This window comes from Lepidochelys olivacea (assembly GCF_965140295.1).
Source record: "Lepidochelys olivacea isolate rLepOli2 genome assembly, chromosome: 8".
Taxonomy (NCBI): domain Eukaryota; kingdom Metazoa; phylum Chordata; order Testudines; family Cheloniidae; genus Lepidochelys; species Lepidochelys olivacea.
Window position 1 is genome coordinate 34,056,496 of NC_140418.1, and position 14,021 is coordinate 34,070,516.

The 14,021-nt window shown below is 45.0% G+C and overlaps 1 protein-coding gene across 1 annotated transcript in view; it reads right to left on the minus strand.

Annotated features, from left to right (window-relative positions):
- Positions 1-4,363: 4,363 nt before the first annotated feature.
- Positions 4,364-14,021, minus strand: part of ETF1 (eukaryotic translation termination factor 1) — a gene marked incomplete at its 5' end in the record, with an annotated part of 37,208 nt that continues 27,550 nt past the window's right edge. The window contains 6 exons of the mRNA XM_084638013.1: positions 4,364-6,504; positions 8,834-8,981; positions 10,548-10,612; positions 11,272-11,427; positions 12,550-12,679; positions 13,249-13,439. Coding sequence (XP_084494139.1) covers positions 6,422-6,504; positions 8,834-8,981; positions 10,548-10,612; positions 11,272-11,427; positions 12,550-12,679; positions 13,249-13,439 — 773 coding nt within the window. The 3' untranslated portion in view covers positions 4,364-6,421. The remainder of the gene's footprint in view (positions 6,505-8,833; positions 8,982-10,547; positions 10,613-11,271; positions 11,428-12,549; positions 12,680-13,248; positions 13,440-14,021) is intronic.

The following is a 14,021-nucleotide window of genomic DNA, read 5'->3' on the forward strand; positions in this document are numbered from 1 at the left end:
TGCATTCCCAGCTAGGCACAAAAGTAGTTCTCTGCATATTGAGGCAGCCCTAGCAGAAGCAAATAAGCAACACGTGCTCAGAAGACTACCTGGGTTATTTTAAGGTCAGATGGAAGATCTGAGCCAAACTATTAAGTTACTTTTTCAAATCTCTGCATCTCAACAGGGTAGCCATGCAAAAAGATGATAGGAACAGGATTTTGGATCCCAGCCTGATTCTACCACCTTCACAGTGGATTAAAATGCTCTTTCAGGATGCTCTACAAGAAGTTCCCAACATGTCAAGAGGTAAATCGCTCTGCTAGTCATCCTGGACAAAGAAAGTGGTGGATTCTCCATCTCCTGATGGCTTCAAATCAAGCCTGGATGCCTTTCTGAAAGACGTGCTTCAGCCAAACACACAAGTTATGCTTTAGTCAGAAACAGGTTAGGCTCAGTACAGGGGTCACTGGGTGAATTTTAGTGACTTGAGATATACAGGAGGCTACACTGGGTCTAATGGTCTCTTGTGAGCTTAAGCTTTAGGATTCTACGCAGCTTTGTCTGGAAGTGTACACACTCAGCTGCGTTCCATCAGACTCGAGTCTGCGTCCCTTTCCAAAGCATTGCCAGCTCTGCAGATTAAATGCCAGCGATCACAAGTCTGAGGATATGCAACTTTTGGATATTACTTGGCTGGTGAGTTAAACCAGCCATTCTCAACCAGGTGTCCAGGGCCGCCGGGCAGGGGTGGGGGGGAGGGGGGGGAGAAGAGGGGAGGAGCACTGTGAGCAGGTTTCAGAGCATCTGCCAAAATAAACCAGACAGCAGGGCTAGTGTTTGACACTCTGGGGCTCAGGGCAGAAAGCCAGAGCCCAAGCCGCACGGGGCTGAAGCCAAAGCCTGAGCAACTTTGCCCTGCTGGTTACCCCCCAACACCAGCCCTGGCTTTTAATCTACTGGATATGCAGAAAAGTAGTTGAGGCCCAGGTGGGCTGTGGAGGGTTTTAATAGCATATTTTGGGGGGGCACCTCAAAGAAAAAGGTTGAGAACCCCCAAGCTAAACAATGCTGCCACCCAACAGATTCAGAGGGATTGTAGAACAAAGCTGCATTGGAGCTACAGCAAGGCTGACACGGATGGCTGCAGCAATTACCCCCAGCATAGGGAGACCAGCAAATCTGCTCTGGACCTGCCTTTGGTAGAGAGAATCCCTGTGGGTCACAGCAGTCATGGCCTTATGGCAGCACAGTAGTACACCCACTTGAATAGGAGTCCATCCCAATCCCTTACAGCAGCCTGATTCTGCTGGCTCATTAATTGCTTCTGGAGAGTTTGTATCGAGGCGCATGTACCTTCCGATTGTTATTCTGCTGGAGGGCTGCTAGATGTGTGTATAGAAGCGACCTTTGCCCAGCTCCACAGAGCTGCATTTTTGACCATCCACTACATTTTCTAGGACCTGACGGATTTGTGCTGATCTCATCTTGATTCTTCTACTCTGTGCTATGAAGTCAATTGTTACTCAGAGTTCGTAGATCAAGACTAGCATAGTCAGGTGTCCTTGTGGAACAGCCTGTCTTTTGTTTCCATTCAAATATCCATGCTGTTGCCAGAGTCTCCCTAGACCCACATACCTGAAAAAGACAAGGACTTTTAAATCATCCCTGAGCTGGAAGATAAGTAGTTGATTTAAGGACACCACCATCAGGCCCAAGCACCAAGTTCTCCAGGGCACTAGCGGAACATGGGATGCAGGCAAAATTGGATTTTGATACTACTTTAAGAGTAGGTGAATGTGTGAAGTAGGAGTCCATCTTTATAGCTCCCACAAGGAAGCATGAGGCAGCCTGGCTTGAGTAGGCCACATGTGACCCCTGCACGTTTGTGGCGGGAAGGCAGCTGGAAGGGATTAGGTGAAAGCTCTAGGCATACTGTTGCCTGTAAGAGGTGACCATGGGCTATTGCAGTCACCTCTGCTGATGGGGAGAGGACCAATAAGGAACAGCACGTATCCCCAGCCAGAGATGCATTGGCAACCAGCAGCAGCATGACCAGAGGGTGAGAGACAGCACTACTTGAGGCACAGGTTTGAGATCTATGGTTTATGGGAACCTCATTTGTATGTTTGATACAGGAGAGAGCTGGTGGCCTAACAGAGCTAGGACCCAAGGAGCAGTTGGTGTTGACTGGGCCACCAAGTCCTCCTGCTGATCCAGCACTGACACATGCCTGCGCTTGAGATCTCAGCCGCATCTTCCCCTGCTTGTTTTTGCTCTGCTGGATAGCCGAGGGTGAAGCAGGGATAGTGTTCGTCATCTTACGGAGTTGCCAGGCGCAGGTGGAAAATGCCAGGAAATTGCTCCCAGCAAAGAGTGGGTGGGAAGAATGAGCAGGAGCTAAAATAAGCTGGTAGAAGAAGAAAAGTTGCAAATCTCCTTACCTGGCAAGGCTGCTGGGAGCACAGCAGGCCATAAGTGCAAAGAGGTGCCTCGTGGTGGGCTTGTCCGGCTGGCATGAGGAACAAGGCAGCCCAGCAAGTCAGGTGGTTATTTTTCTTTGCAGGAAGAGAAGGAAGCCATTTTGGAGCCAAGCTGGTAGTTTAATAGGCTCTCTGCTGCTCTAAAGTTGGGATCAGGGGATTGGAAATTACCTGCTGCCACCAGGAGGAGGATCCAACTGCAGAGTTCTCCAGAAGCAGGAGCCAAGCCCTTACTGGCAGCTCACAAATCTGACTCTGCCTGAGATTACGGAGCAGAGGAAAAGCCCACTGCAGAACAGCAAAGCTGGATGAGTGAGATTAGCTGGATCGGCGATGCATAGTTTGGAGTGTTGATATAAAGGAACCATGGCGCCAGTAGTCTGCCACAAGAGGCTGGTCTAGCAACCAGATTTGATGGCTGTTAGTGGTACAGAAAAAGTTACTGCCAAGCTGGAGTTCAGACGCCAGCCCTAGCTCCCTTAGAGGAGACGTAGCTTGTATTTTTATGACAAGGAATCACTAAGGATTACAACGTGATCTCTTATTTCCAATGTAAGTCCCCCAGAAGTTTCAGGCTACCACTACAATGCACTTTAGAAACATTAGATTCTCACTCATTACTGAATCATTTCAGCACCAGTACAGCCAGCTGCTTAGTTGTGAAATGCCCAATCCTGCACCTGGCCAGGAGGTGTGTCAAACAGCTGGGGAAGACCCAACTGGCTGCTGCAATCCCATGCCTGACAATGAAGGCTGTTTGTGCTGTTTCAGCTCATGCTGCTTTCCCTTCCTCGAAGGTATAAAAATTCAGTCTTCTTCCACCATCAGACAAGTTCCACAGCAGTGATGCATTCTCCCCTTTATCTTCTATTAAAAATGATTCCATTTTCCACTATTCCAAGCTACCATGTCAATTACTTGGTATCTGTTCCTTCAACCCTTGCTGTGCTAGGAAAACAAGCCTCACCTCATCCAGAGATCTGTAACAGGTGAGGAGATCAGTCACACAGGGCAGCAGTCGGGGCTAATGAACCCCAGCCTGCCAGCTCATCTTCCATATGGAAAGCACATTTCAGTACGATAAACTAACCCATGACAATAGCACTGCTCAAAAGTTACAATGCAGCCTAATATCAAAACAAAGCTGGCCAATGCTAACAAGTTTCAATTGCAGTTATCCAAGAGTACAACACAAACTCCTGGTGCATATCATAAACAGGGAAGCTTAAATGAAAGCACCTTTCAACCAAGTGTACATATGCTATTTTACAATCATTGGCCCCTCTAATGAAAATGTGATCACCTACTGGGGAGGCCCCATTTAATGTAATGATTTGGGACAGAAAGTGAACACCACTGACCACAGAACAGGATGGCCCACAAGTACTGGGCACTATCCTGAACCGAATTTACCTTACTCAGACTAACACAGGGGTGAGAGGACAAGGCTGTTAGAAAGCATTGATAGTTTGCTTTGATACAAGACTAGTAGGAATGTGATTTCTGCATCTCATTCAAGAAGATGACCACCCACCATTCTGCAGTCGTCCCAGGCACTGCCCAACACTTACCACGCTCAGTTCACAAACAAGCAGCTAATCTTTAAGAACTGCATTTATCAGTGTTCCAGAGTGCTTGCATTTGATTTGTTTTTTCCTCTCATGCTTTTAATATTCTACATTTCAGCTCAACATTAGGAAGCCAAACAAAGACCAGTGCACTCTGGGCTGCCAGTCGGGGAAGCTTTTGCGCTAAATGGAAACAAGATGCTCTACCTAGGTTTGAGAATTGAATAAGGTTGTTTGACTAGGTGGCCTCTGCTGAGAGTTCATGAGGCCAGTAAAGCAACATCACCCCCGTAAGAGTAATTACTGTAGTAAAAGAAAATCAAGAGTCCATGCTATATTCTTAAATATGGTTTAATACTCTTCTCCATTTCTGTACATCACAACACCAAGATATCACTGCTTGGGATCTCTCTGCAGAGGCTATATAGTATGCGAAGGCTAGGATTTCTCACCCACCTTTTAATGTGTTTGTATGTGTAAGTGTAATACATATCAGTATATATTGATACACATCAATATATAATGCAATATATATCACCAAAGAGAACACATTGATTAAAGAAATACAAAAATTTGGCATCATTTCCAAACTTAAATAGTAAAAATAAAAACTACAAAAAGGAGCTGCATACCCTAAATGTATCATGTGAAACAACAAGCAGTATATTCAAAAATGTAAATTTACATCCAATTTTTCTGGTCTTGTCATGTCACATTAGACCCATTTACAATGGCAAAATCCAAACATACTGCTTCAAAGACCGCAAACTCACTGGCGCTTGGGTTTTGTGCAAATCTGTAGCAGACCCAACTGCGAAACTTTCATAGACCCCAGCTTTGATGGGAACATCCCTTGTAGACAATGGCAAACACTACCTGTTTGCTGGGTTATAAAACAGCGGTACAAGTTATATTGCTCACATTGACAGTCATTTTGGACCTCTAGGAGTACAGTGTGACAGTCAGAAGCTATGTTTTAAGACAAACACTCCCCTCCATTCAAGTGAAACAGGATTATTGGAACGATATGCAAGTATGCCACTTGGGAACAAAAAGTGGCTTCCAACCAACATGCTAAAAGTGACTGAGGAAGAATCAGTGAAGGACAGCAGTTAGGCACTAAAGTGTCAGAGTACCCATCAGAAAACTGCTATCCCAAGAGAACAGAAAGGTCTTGTGCCAATGCTGATTTTAACCTTTGGCTCTAGGTAAACGTAACCATTTCTACAATTTCAAAATGTATTCTATTAATAGGTATTACAAAGACATTGCTTGAGAGTCTGGGTATAATCAGAAGTTTGAACCCACTTCTAAGGCTAGACTAGACTTCAGTCTCAGATGTACATGACCACCTGCTGATCCATTATGAAGTCCTTGGTGCTGGGGAGCTGGGATTTCCCAATGGGGTACCTTAGTGTTCAACAGTAGCATCAAGTTTTCCAAATCCACCAGTGCCAAGGGTTTAATCACAGTCACATCTTGTTAGTTGCTCCTGTGAAATACCTGCTTCCATTTATGGGTTCACCAACAATCAAATTCACATAATCAAGGAAATTTTATGCAGTCCTAAAGCAAAAATAGGAAAATCTTACCAAAAAAAGAGAGAGAGACCCAAAGGGGTTCCACCTTACTTCCCTTACATCATGTGTTTATTTCTGTCAAGACTGAAAAGAGTGAAGGCCACACCACTCAATTCCCAAATTAAGCCCGCTAAGACTCTGGTAGCATTTCCATTGCAATCAATGAAGTGTGCTTCCTAATTTGTACAAGTAGCGCTTTTGCGAAACGGATTAAGGTAAGAGTTTGGCTCGTCAAAGCAGCCCCCCAAGCTATCTGCATGTTCCAGCCACACCTTGTCACTGAGTGTCTTCTCTTATTCTCCCAATATTAAACAGAGAAAGAGTGTCTCCAATAACTCACTACATTTCTTCTTCTGCAGTCTAAGCTGAGAATGCCATGTAAATGGGTCATGCCACTGCAAAATGCAGCAATTGATTTTCTCCAATCAAAATAAAAGAAACAAACCAGTATGATCTTACTTCTATTAATTTTTGAAGGAAGAAGGTTTACAGCAGTTAATGTATCATGACGGTTAAAAAAATCATTTTCATAAAATACAAGAGCAACCAATTTCACCATCGAGTAAGAGTAAAAACTGGGATTCTTTTAAATTAGTCCAAAGTGGCATACAGGAACTTAGTAGTTTGCTGCTGTACTGACACTATGACAAATCAAAGTGTAGGGTTTTGTTTTTTTAAATCCAATGCTTATGGATCAAGTTCTGGAAATGTTCCAATTCTAAGGCAGGGATCTGTTGGGTTTTCCACCATTTGCTCCTTGGGTTGGATGCTGGAGGGGGGAGGCACGTTTTGCCGGACCCAGGTCGACTACCTAGTAGTCATCAAGGTCAAAAAATTCATCATCTCCTCCTTGGTATTCCATTCCCTGGAAATCCACTCGGTACCGCAAGATACCTAGTAAAAACAAGACACCTTTTAGCTTCTTCCTAGTTCAATGTACCAGAAAGGGCTCAGTACAAAATATATCTTACAATACACTGTGATCCATTTAACGTATGGGCTAGTCAGCAATTTGTGGATCTCCTCAAAACTGACTTGCACCATAGAGGATGGAGACCACAATTTTTTTTTTTTTTAAACAGAGTCTAGTATTTGGTCTGTGTGGAATTAAGATGCTATAGAACAAAGGTAGTCAATAGGTGGACCACAGGCCAAATCCGGACCGCCAATGGACCATGAAATCTATTTACTGATTATTACTGCAGTGTGAAAAATGTTTCTCTGGAGTCTGGACCGTGACAAAAAATAACTGCCTATCCCTGCTATAGAAATTTTAAATTCTTATTGTGACATTGCACTCTATGATTTTATGAAAATATGCTAGTAAGTGTGAATATAATGTAACTAGAATATACTTCATGCAAAAGGTCTATTGTAAGGTATCACTACAAAGCTTATAATCTACGAGTGTGGTCATCCTATCTGTATAAATGTATCACTCGTATCTGAAACTAGAAATATGAAATATAACTCTGAGGGCCTATTGTAATTATGCAAAGTGTGGGCCATTAATGGTGGTTTGGAATCTTGATGGCTCCCATCAACTAGGACAACTGACTGTAGATAGGTATACAGGAAGACTTACAAGTAAACATAGCCATGTGCTGGCGACAGCTATATAAGGGGGTGGAACAGAACAAAGGGGGCTGTAGTCATAAGAAATCCCCTAGCTACCATCTGAGCTGGAACAAGGGCTGTACCATGGGAAAGAACTGTGCCCAGACTAGGAAGGCATCCAGTCTGTGATAGCAGCTTATTGAAACATCTCTGAGGGTGAGATTTTATCTGTATTCACTTTTCTTACTGTATTAGGCTTAGACTTGCGTGTTTTATTTTATTCTGTCTGCTATTACTTGGAACCACTCAAATCCTACTTTTTGTATTTAATAAAATCACTTTTTACTTATTAACCCAGAGTATGTATTAATACCCGGCCGGGGGGGGGGGGGGGGCAAACAGCTGTGCATATCTCTATCAGTGTTATAGAGGCAAACAATTTATGAGTTGATCCTGTATAAGCTTTACACAGAGTAAAACGGATTTATTTGGGGTTTGGACCGCATTGGGAGCTAGGCATCTGAGTGTTGGAGACAGGAACACTTCTTAAGCTGTTTTCAGTTAAGCCTGCAGCTTTTGGGGGATGTTGTTCAGACCTGAGTCTGTGTTTGCAGCAGGCTAGCGTGTCTGGCTCCCACTGGAGACCCCGTAACTGAAAGACATTGGGCTAGTCAGTACTCGTGGCAATGTGAAGTGACTTGGTAGTCCCAAGCTGGACAGACAGACAACTGTCAAACCCTGCTCCACTTAGCACCATTGCTGGCAGTTTCTGAGACTGATTTTCTCCCCCACCCAACACCTGGAATATGGCTGAGGCAGACTGTACAGGGCAGGGAGTCTAGTGTGGATGTGACCCCACCATCCATTCTGCAGCTAAAATGACAGGGTACACCCAGACAAGTTGCACCAGTATAACTAAAGCAGTACAACTCCTTGGCATGGATGCAGTTATATTGGGATAGTTCACTCCCATACAGAAAGGGGAAGAAGCTATAGTGGGTATAAAAAGCCTTTGTACTGGCATAAACAGGTCCACAAGGTGGGGTGTAAAGGTGTAACTAGCTATAAAAGAAATCACCCGACAGTTATCGCAGTATGAAATCATTTAGATTAGGCCTTCACCTGAGAGTCACCCATCAGCTCTGAATTCATCTCCCCCCAAGGAGGGCCTAGGTAAAATGTCTGACACTGGGGATCATGAGCAGAGTTCTATTTGACAGAGTAGTTCCCGCCCCCAAGTGCTCTGAAGGCCCTGATCCTTAGCAATGCTTAAGTGAACAATAATCAGGAAGTTCATCCTTCTAGGACTATGGGCACTGGAGTGATAGGGCAGTAATGTCATTTTTCAGCTGATACAAGGGGAGCCAGCATCATGGGACCAGCCACCTCTCCACTGAGAACCAAAATGCGCTTTGTGGAACACCAGTTGTTCCTGGGCCACAGTTTGAGATCCCCTGCTATATGATGTACCGTACACAAAGTTGTTTTACTGAATGGGGCCCTTACTACATAGATAATTGAAGACAGTCACTGACTCACTGAGCAGAGAGAAACATGACACTATGGGAATGTACCCTCTCCTATTCTGGCTTCAGAACCAGATTAACAGCAGGTTACATAGGGCCAACGTTTTCGGCTTAGCCTAGTTTTTCCTCTTGCAATTTACCTCCAATTCCTCCAAATCCTTTCACAAACTGGGATCCTTCCTGTGACTTGTCTGTAACAATTTCCAACGTTGCTCCAAATTTCTTGTAGTTGTTAGCAAACCATTCCAGCAGGGGCATACTTTCTATAAGTTCGTGTTCCTGGCCAGTCTAAAAACAAAGAAAAAAAAAAAGTAAGGCCCGGTCTACACTTAAAAGTTAGGTCAACAGCTATGGCACTCAGGGGTGAAAAATCCACACTTGAGTACCACAGTTATGCAGATCTAACCTGTGACACAGACCTAGCTATGTCGACAGACAAATGCTTCCATCAGCCTAGCTACCATCGCTCAAGGAGGTGGAGTTCCTACAATGACAGAAAACCCCACTGCTCTAGGAAGTGTCTGCATTATGGGTGCTACAGTAGCATAACTACAGTGCCGTACCTGTGCCACTATAGCAAGCACGGCTTAAGCGCTGTTTCTTTGACTTCAATTATCATGGCATCTACTGAGGGGTCTCTTTCGTCCCAGTTCACATTAACTTCATAAGCACTTTCTGGTCTCACAAACAAAAGGACTGCTGGTGCTGTCAGAGTCCTGGCTCTGTAGGCACACCATTGTTTAAGCATGTAGCTGATGGGCATCCAGGCATGCCCGCGGCACAGGCCTGAAGAGAGACTCTGGTGCTGGGCCTGCTAGGGAGAGCTCAGAAAGAGGAAGTTTTGGAAAGTCTTGTCTACAGTTAGTTTCCACACTTGGGAGCGAGTGCAGGGGAGGGAATCTAAGGCAGTGGGATGAATGTGGCCATTTTAACCAGACACCCTACAATCATCCCATGAATGCTCTTCATTTTGAGGGCCCTGAACAGAGTGTGTCCTAGATGAGCACTAAGGCAGGGGGATCAGTGGTTTAAAGGTCTATCCACCACTGACCACTCTCACGACAGCCGAGAGCCTTGTGCCGCCACCACTATTAGGGCCCTCGGCAGGCCCTCTAAATGGCAGCCATAACAGCAAAACAAAACAAGACGGAAGTGGCTACACTAGCCATGTGGTCAAACTGCAGCAGCTCAGTCTCTTTTCAGGGCTGTCTTTCCCAAGGGGACAGGGTCCTGCCTGACTTCCATGACAAGTCAAGGAAAGGGGAAAGTTGTATGGAAAAGCACTTAAGGTCCTCTAGTTAAGGATGGCGAATTACCCCCAAATGTACACACTATGGTGGATAGTTGTCCACCAACCCTAGCATATCTAGGGGGCGATTCTCCATTGCCCTGCACCTTGAGCAGTCATTTAGACCAGTGCTAATGCCACCCAATCAGAATGGCGATGTTTCACGCTGGTGTAAACTGCTGCACGAGGTGCGGGGCGGTGAGGAATGGACCAAAAAGAATGTGCTCAAGCAGAAGAGCTAGATTCAGTTGTGCTCACCTAGTCCCTTTTACTTCACCTTTCAAGCTCATTTGACCAGAGAATGAAGACTGAACAGCAAGGAAATCAATTAGGAAAAAGCCAACAAGGTGAGAATCTGGAGTAACATTTAAAGCGAATAGGAAAGACTGCAGCGCAGCCCATCAAATCAAGACTTTGTAAGGAGCCAGAGAGCATAATTTGGTGCGAAACACTCAAGCATTAGCTAAGTGTGGAGCATTAAGCATAGTTAGAGTCAATCAAAGCCGTGCACCTGTACAGCATAATCATCCTTTCTGAGTGTACTACAAGACCAGGAATTGAAATACCTCTTTATCTGTGAAGTGGGATTTATCTTTCTCCTGTTCTGGTGTCAAATATAGAATCTTCTCCTCTGAGAGAGAAAAACAGTGTTAGAGATTTGATGCAACTAGCAGCAGGCTAGAAACTCTGCAGAAGCCAGTGCAACACAGGGGTCTTAAAGGTCTCTGAATCCCTTCCTTTGTGTTTGGGAACGCACAGTGCAAGACTGCACATGGAGGCTCTGAGCACATGAGGTGCCAAGTCAGAAAAGGTCTTTGGACATGTAATGCCCTTGCTGGGGCAGGAAGAGAATTTTGGATCTGGCCAAAAGGAGGATGGAGGAATGTGGGTGGTGGTGGTGATGGAAGGGGGGTGGGGAAGAGGAGAGAGGGAAATGGGCTGGTGGCTAGATGCTGCAGGGTCAAGTCAATCTCCCACTGTATTATGGAAGTGTAAATACAATCACAACGCAGGGTTTAAACACTATTTCACAAAGCTATATCCTGCCTAGCCAAGCCCCCCTCCCACCATTGCTATGCCACCCCACCCAGTCTCTGCTTGTTTCTCCTCCCACATCATCATGCAAGTAGGGAAGTGACAAGCTAGTGACTGTCTATAGGATTTCTGTGAAAAACTCCTTAAAGGGAGGTTTTAAAGCACAGGCTCCTGCCTAACAGCAGAGTTCTCCCAAGGAACACTGAACAGCTAATCCCCTCCAGGCTCCTAGTCCAGCTCTGAAGTATGACATACCTTCCGTGCCTTGGCAGTGGAGAACGTATCTCATTATATCCAGATTTTCATAAACTATCAGTATCTCTACCGCTCCCATTTCCAAAGCTTTCAGTGTATCTTCAACGCCAAAGCAGTACTTCCCCGTGTCCTGACTGATTTCATCGAAGTATCGGCCTGCGTTCGAGAGAAACCAGAGAAACACTCGTGAACACAGATCATGTCACATGAAGTTTTACTAAGCCTCGTTTGAAGAAAAGCTACAGTAAAGCGAGACGGTTTTGTGCCTGGCTATACAGGCCACTCATTAGTATTCCAGGCAGAATCTGAATGATCCATCACCAGCTAGGGAGCTGGCAACATGTCACCCAGAGCCCTCAGCTTGGAAGTCTCAGTGCCAGCTAGGCAGCTCTCTCAGGAGCACTGCGAAGTGAGATGGAGAGGCTAACCTGACACCGAGCCACCAACCACAAGCAGGCATTAAACTTTATTCCCCTTCAGCGTAAGGCAGCTGCTGTTACAATCCCCCAGAGTGGGTCTTACTAAGCTTTCCTACTGGTGTGTGACGAGAGGATCATTTCTGTTGCAATTTCAAAGAAAAGCAAAAGTCTAATCCTCATTTTCTTGGAGATGGGAGAGATCAGAGCAGAGGAGTTTTCCCCGACTGTACTAGGAGGCCTGAGAAACTAAAGCTGACCCTGATGAAAGGATAAAGAATAGGGTAGAATGGATGGAAAGATCACAATGGAGGCAAACTGGTAGGAAAGGGAGAGCAATCTCCATCATCAGCTCCAGCTGTATTTCCATGGGTATTTAAGGATCCAGTCATTCCCTAGCAGGCTATTCACAAGATCACATCAGTCTAATATTGTTATCGAGGCAGGTAACATCCAACGAGCTGTTTAGTCTGTACAGGTGGGGACTCCTTTTCGGATGCTATGAACGATGTGTTACAGCCAGAAGGGACTGTTTTACAGATGGGGAGCTGAGGGAGAGTTGATGTGACTTTCCCAAAGTCACACAGCAAGTCAGTAGCAGGCAAGGAATTGAACCCAGGTGCAGTGCCCTAACCACTTCTGTGGCAAGGCAGAAAGAAGAGAGTGGAGGATTTATTCCAAGCTGAAAGCAGTGTTTGAGGTGGTGCTTGGAGAATGGAGGTCATCAGTGACATCCCCTTCTGCCCAACTTTCACATGAGGACTGAGCTAGTGCACTGAATCCAGCAGCAGCACTGGGGTGAGTACTAAAGCAGGATGGGTATCCAACTCATGAGAGGCTAGCTATGTAGGCCTATTCATACCTATTAGTTTCTTCTCTTGAATGAATTTCACATTGGAGAGGACCTCAGTGGACAACTCAATTGCTTGATTGAATCCATTTTCTCCACCATACGAGATATCAACTAGTTTCAACACTTTGGACTGCAACCTCTACATACAAAGAAAGTCAGTGTTAGCCAACCTATTGAGCAGCACTGCCATAAAACTACTTCAGAAACTCATCAGAATAAAAATGCCTGACAAAAGCTACACTGGTAATCTGACTTCTGAACCTCTGCATGGAAGTGAAACAAAATAGTTCTGAACATTCAGTGTGTAACTACAACTTTCAGAGTGCAGGGCCAAAGAGATCAAGTTTAGAGGAGTTGAGTTCTACTAAAGCCTCTGCTTTTCGCTTTGGAATATAACAAAAACATGAATTCCACTTTTAGCCAGAAAAGACAAGCATCCCATCAGGTATGCTCCACTACTAAGTGAAATCCTAGCTTCTTTCAGGTCACTGGGATATAGCTCCCTTTCTAGAAAGGGGCCCCCCTACAGAATACAACAATTTTACATTTTAATTGTATTCTTACATTAAGGTACTTTAGTTGGGTCTCTCCTGAAGAGCATGTGTCAGCCATGAGCCACTGCCACCACTAGCACCATGAGGACATTAGTCACAGTCCGTAAGCAGGCAGGCTGTAGGTTTCATTTAGCACAAGTCCACTTTCACTTACCTGATCAAACATGTCAGATTGACTTAGTTCAGTTTTGAAGTCAGCTGATCCAGCTAAAACGAGACCAGCCACGTTCACCTTATCACCCGAAATGAACAGCTGCACAGCCGTCTCTGCTACCTTCCTCACGTAGTTGTGTCGCTTTTCCATCCTCAAACGAGCAAAACGCAAGGCAGATTGACCTCCTCTACCTTTCAGAGAGAACAGATGGGATGTAGCCATTGAGGTCTACTGCCACAGAACCTGTTGGCGTGTGGCCCCAACTGGGTGTAGAGCAACGGAACCCAAGATATGATGCAAATTAGTCTATCACAAGCAGAGATAAGGGAACTCAAAACAGCAAAGAGTGAACAGGCAGGACCCACCCATCAGGTGACTTTCTACATGTCTCCCACATGAAAACATGTCACAAGGAAACACTGAAGAATGGCTAAGATTTGCTCGCATTAAGGCCATTTGCAGTAATGTAACTGAATTGATAGTTCCCCCGGCACACGCTCTTCCTGGAGAAGTGAGGCTTACACCAATGCAGTTTACTTTGGTACGTCACCAGACTATGCTGTACTAACTTAAGCCTTGCTACATACTAGCACAGTACCTCTGCAGTAGGGGTCTATACGGGTTTAGCTACATTGGGGCAAACTTCCTTAATGGGGATACCGCTGGGGCAAAATTAGTTAACTGTCTTTCTGTTTCAACTAAGACTAAGCAACTGCTGGTTAAGTACTTAATTCACGAATATTTAGAGACAAAAGGAAGATAATATCCTTGCT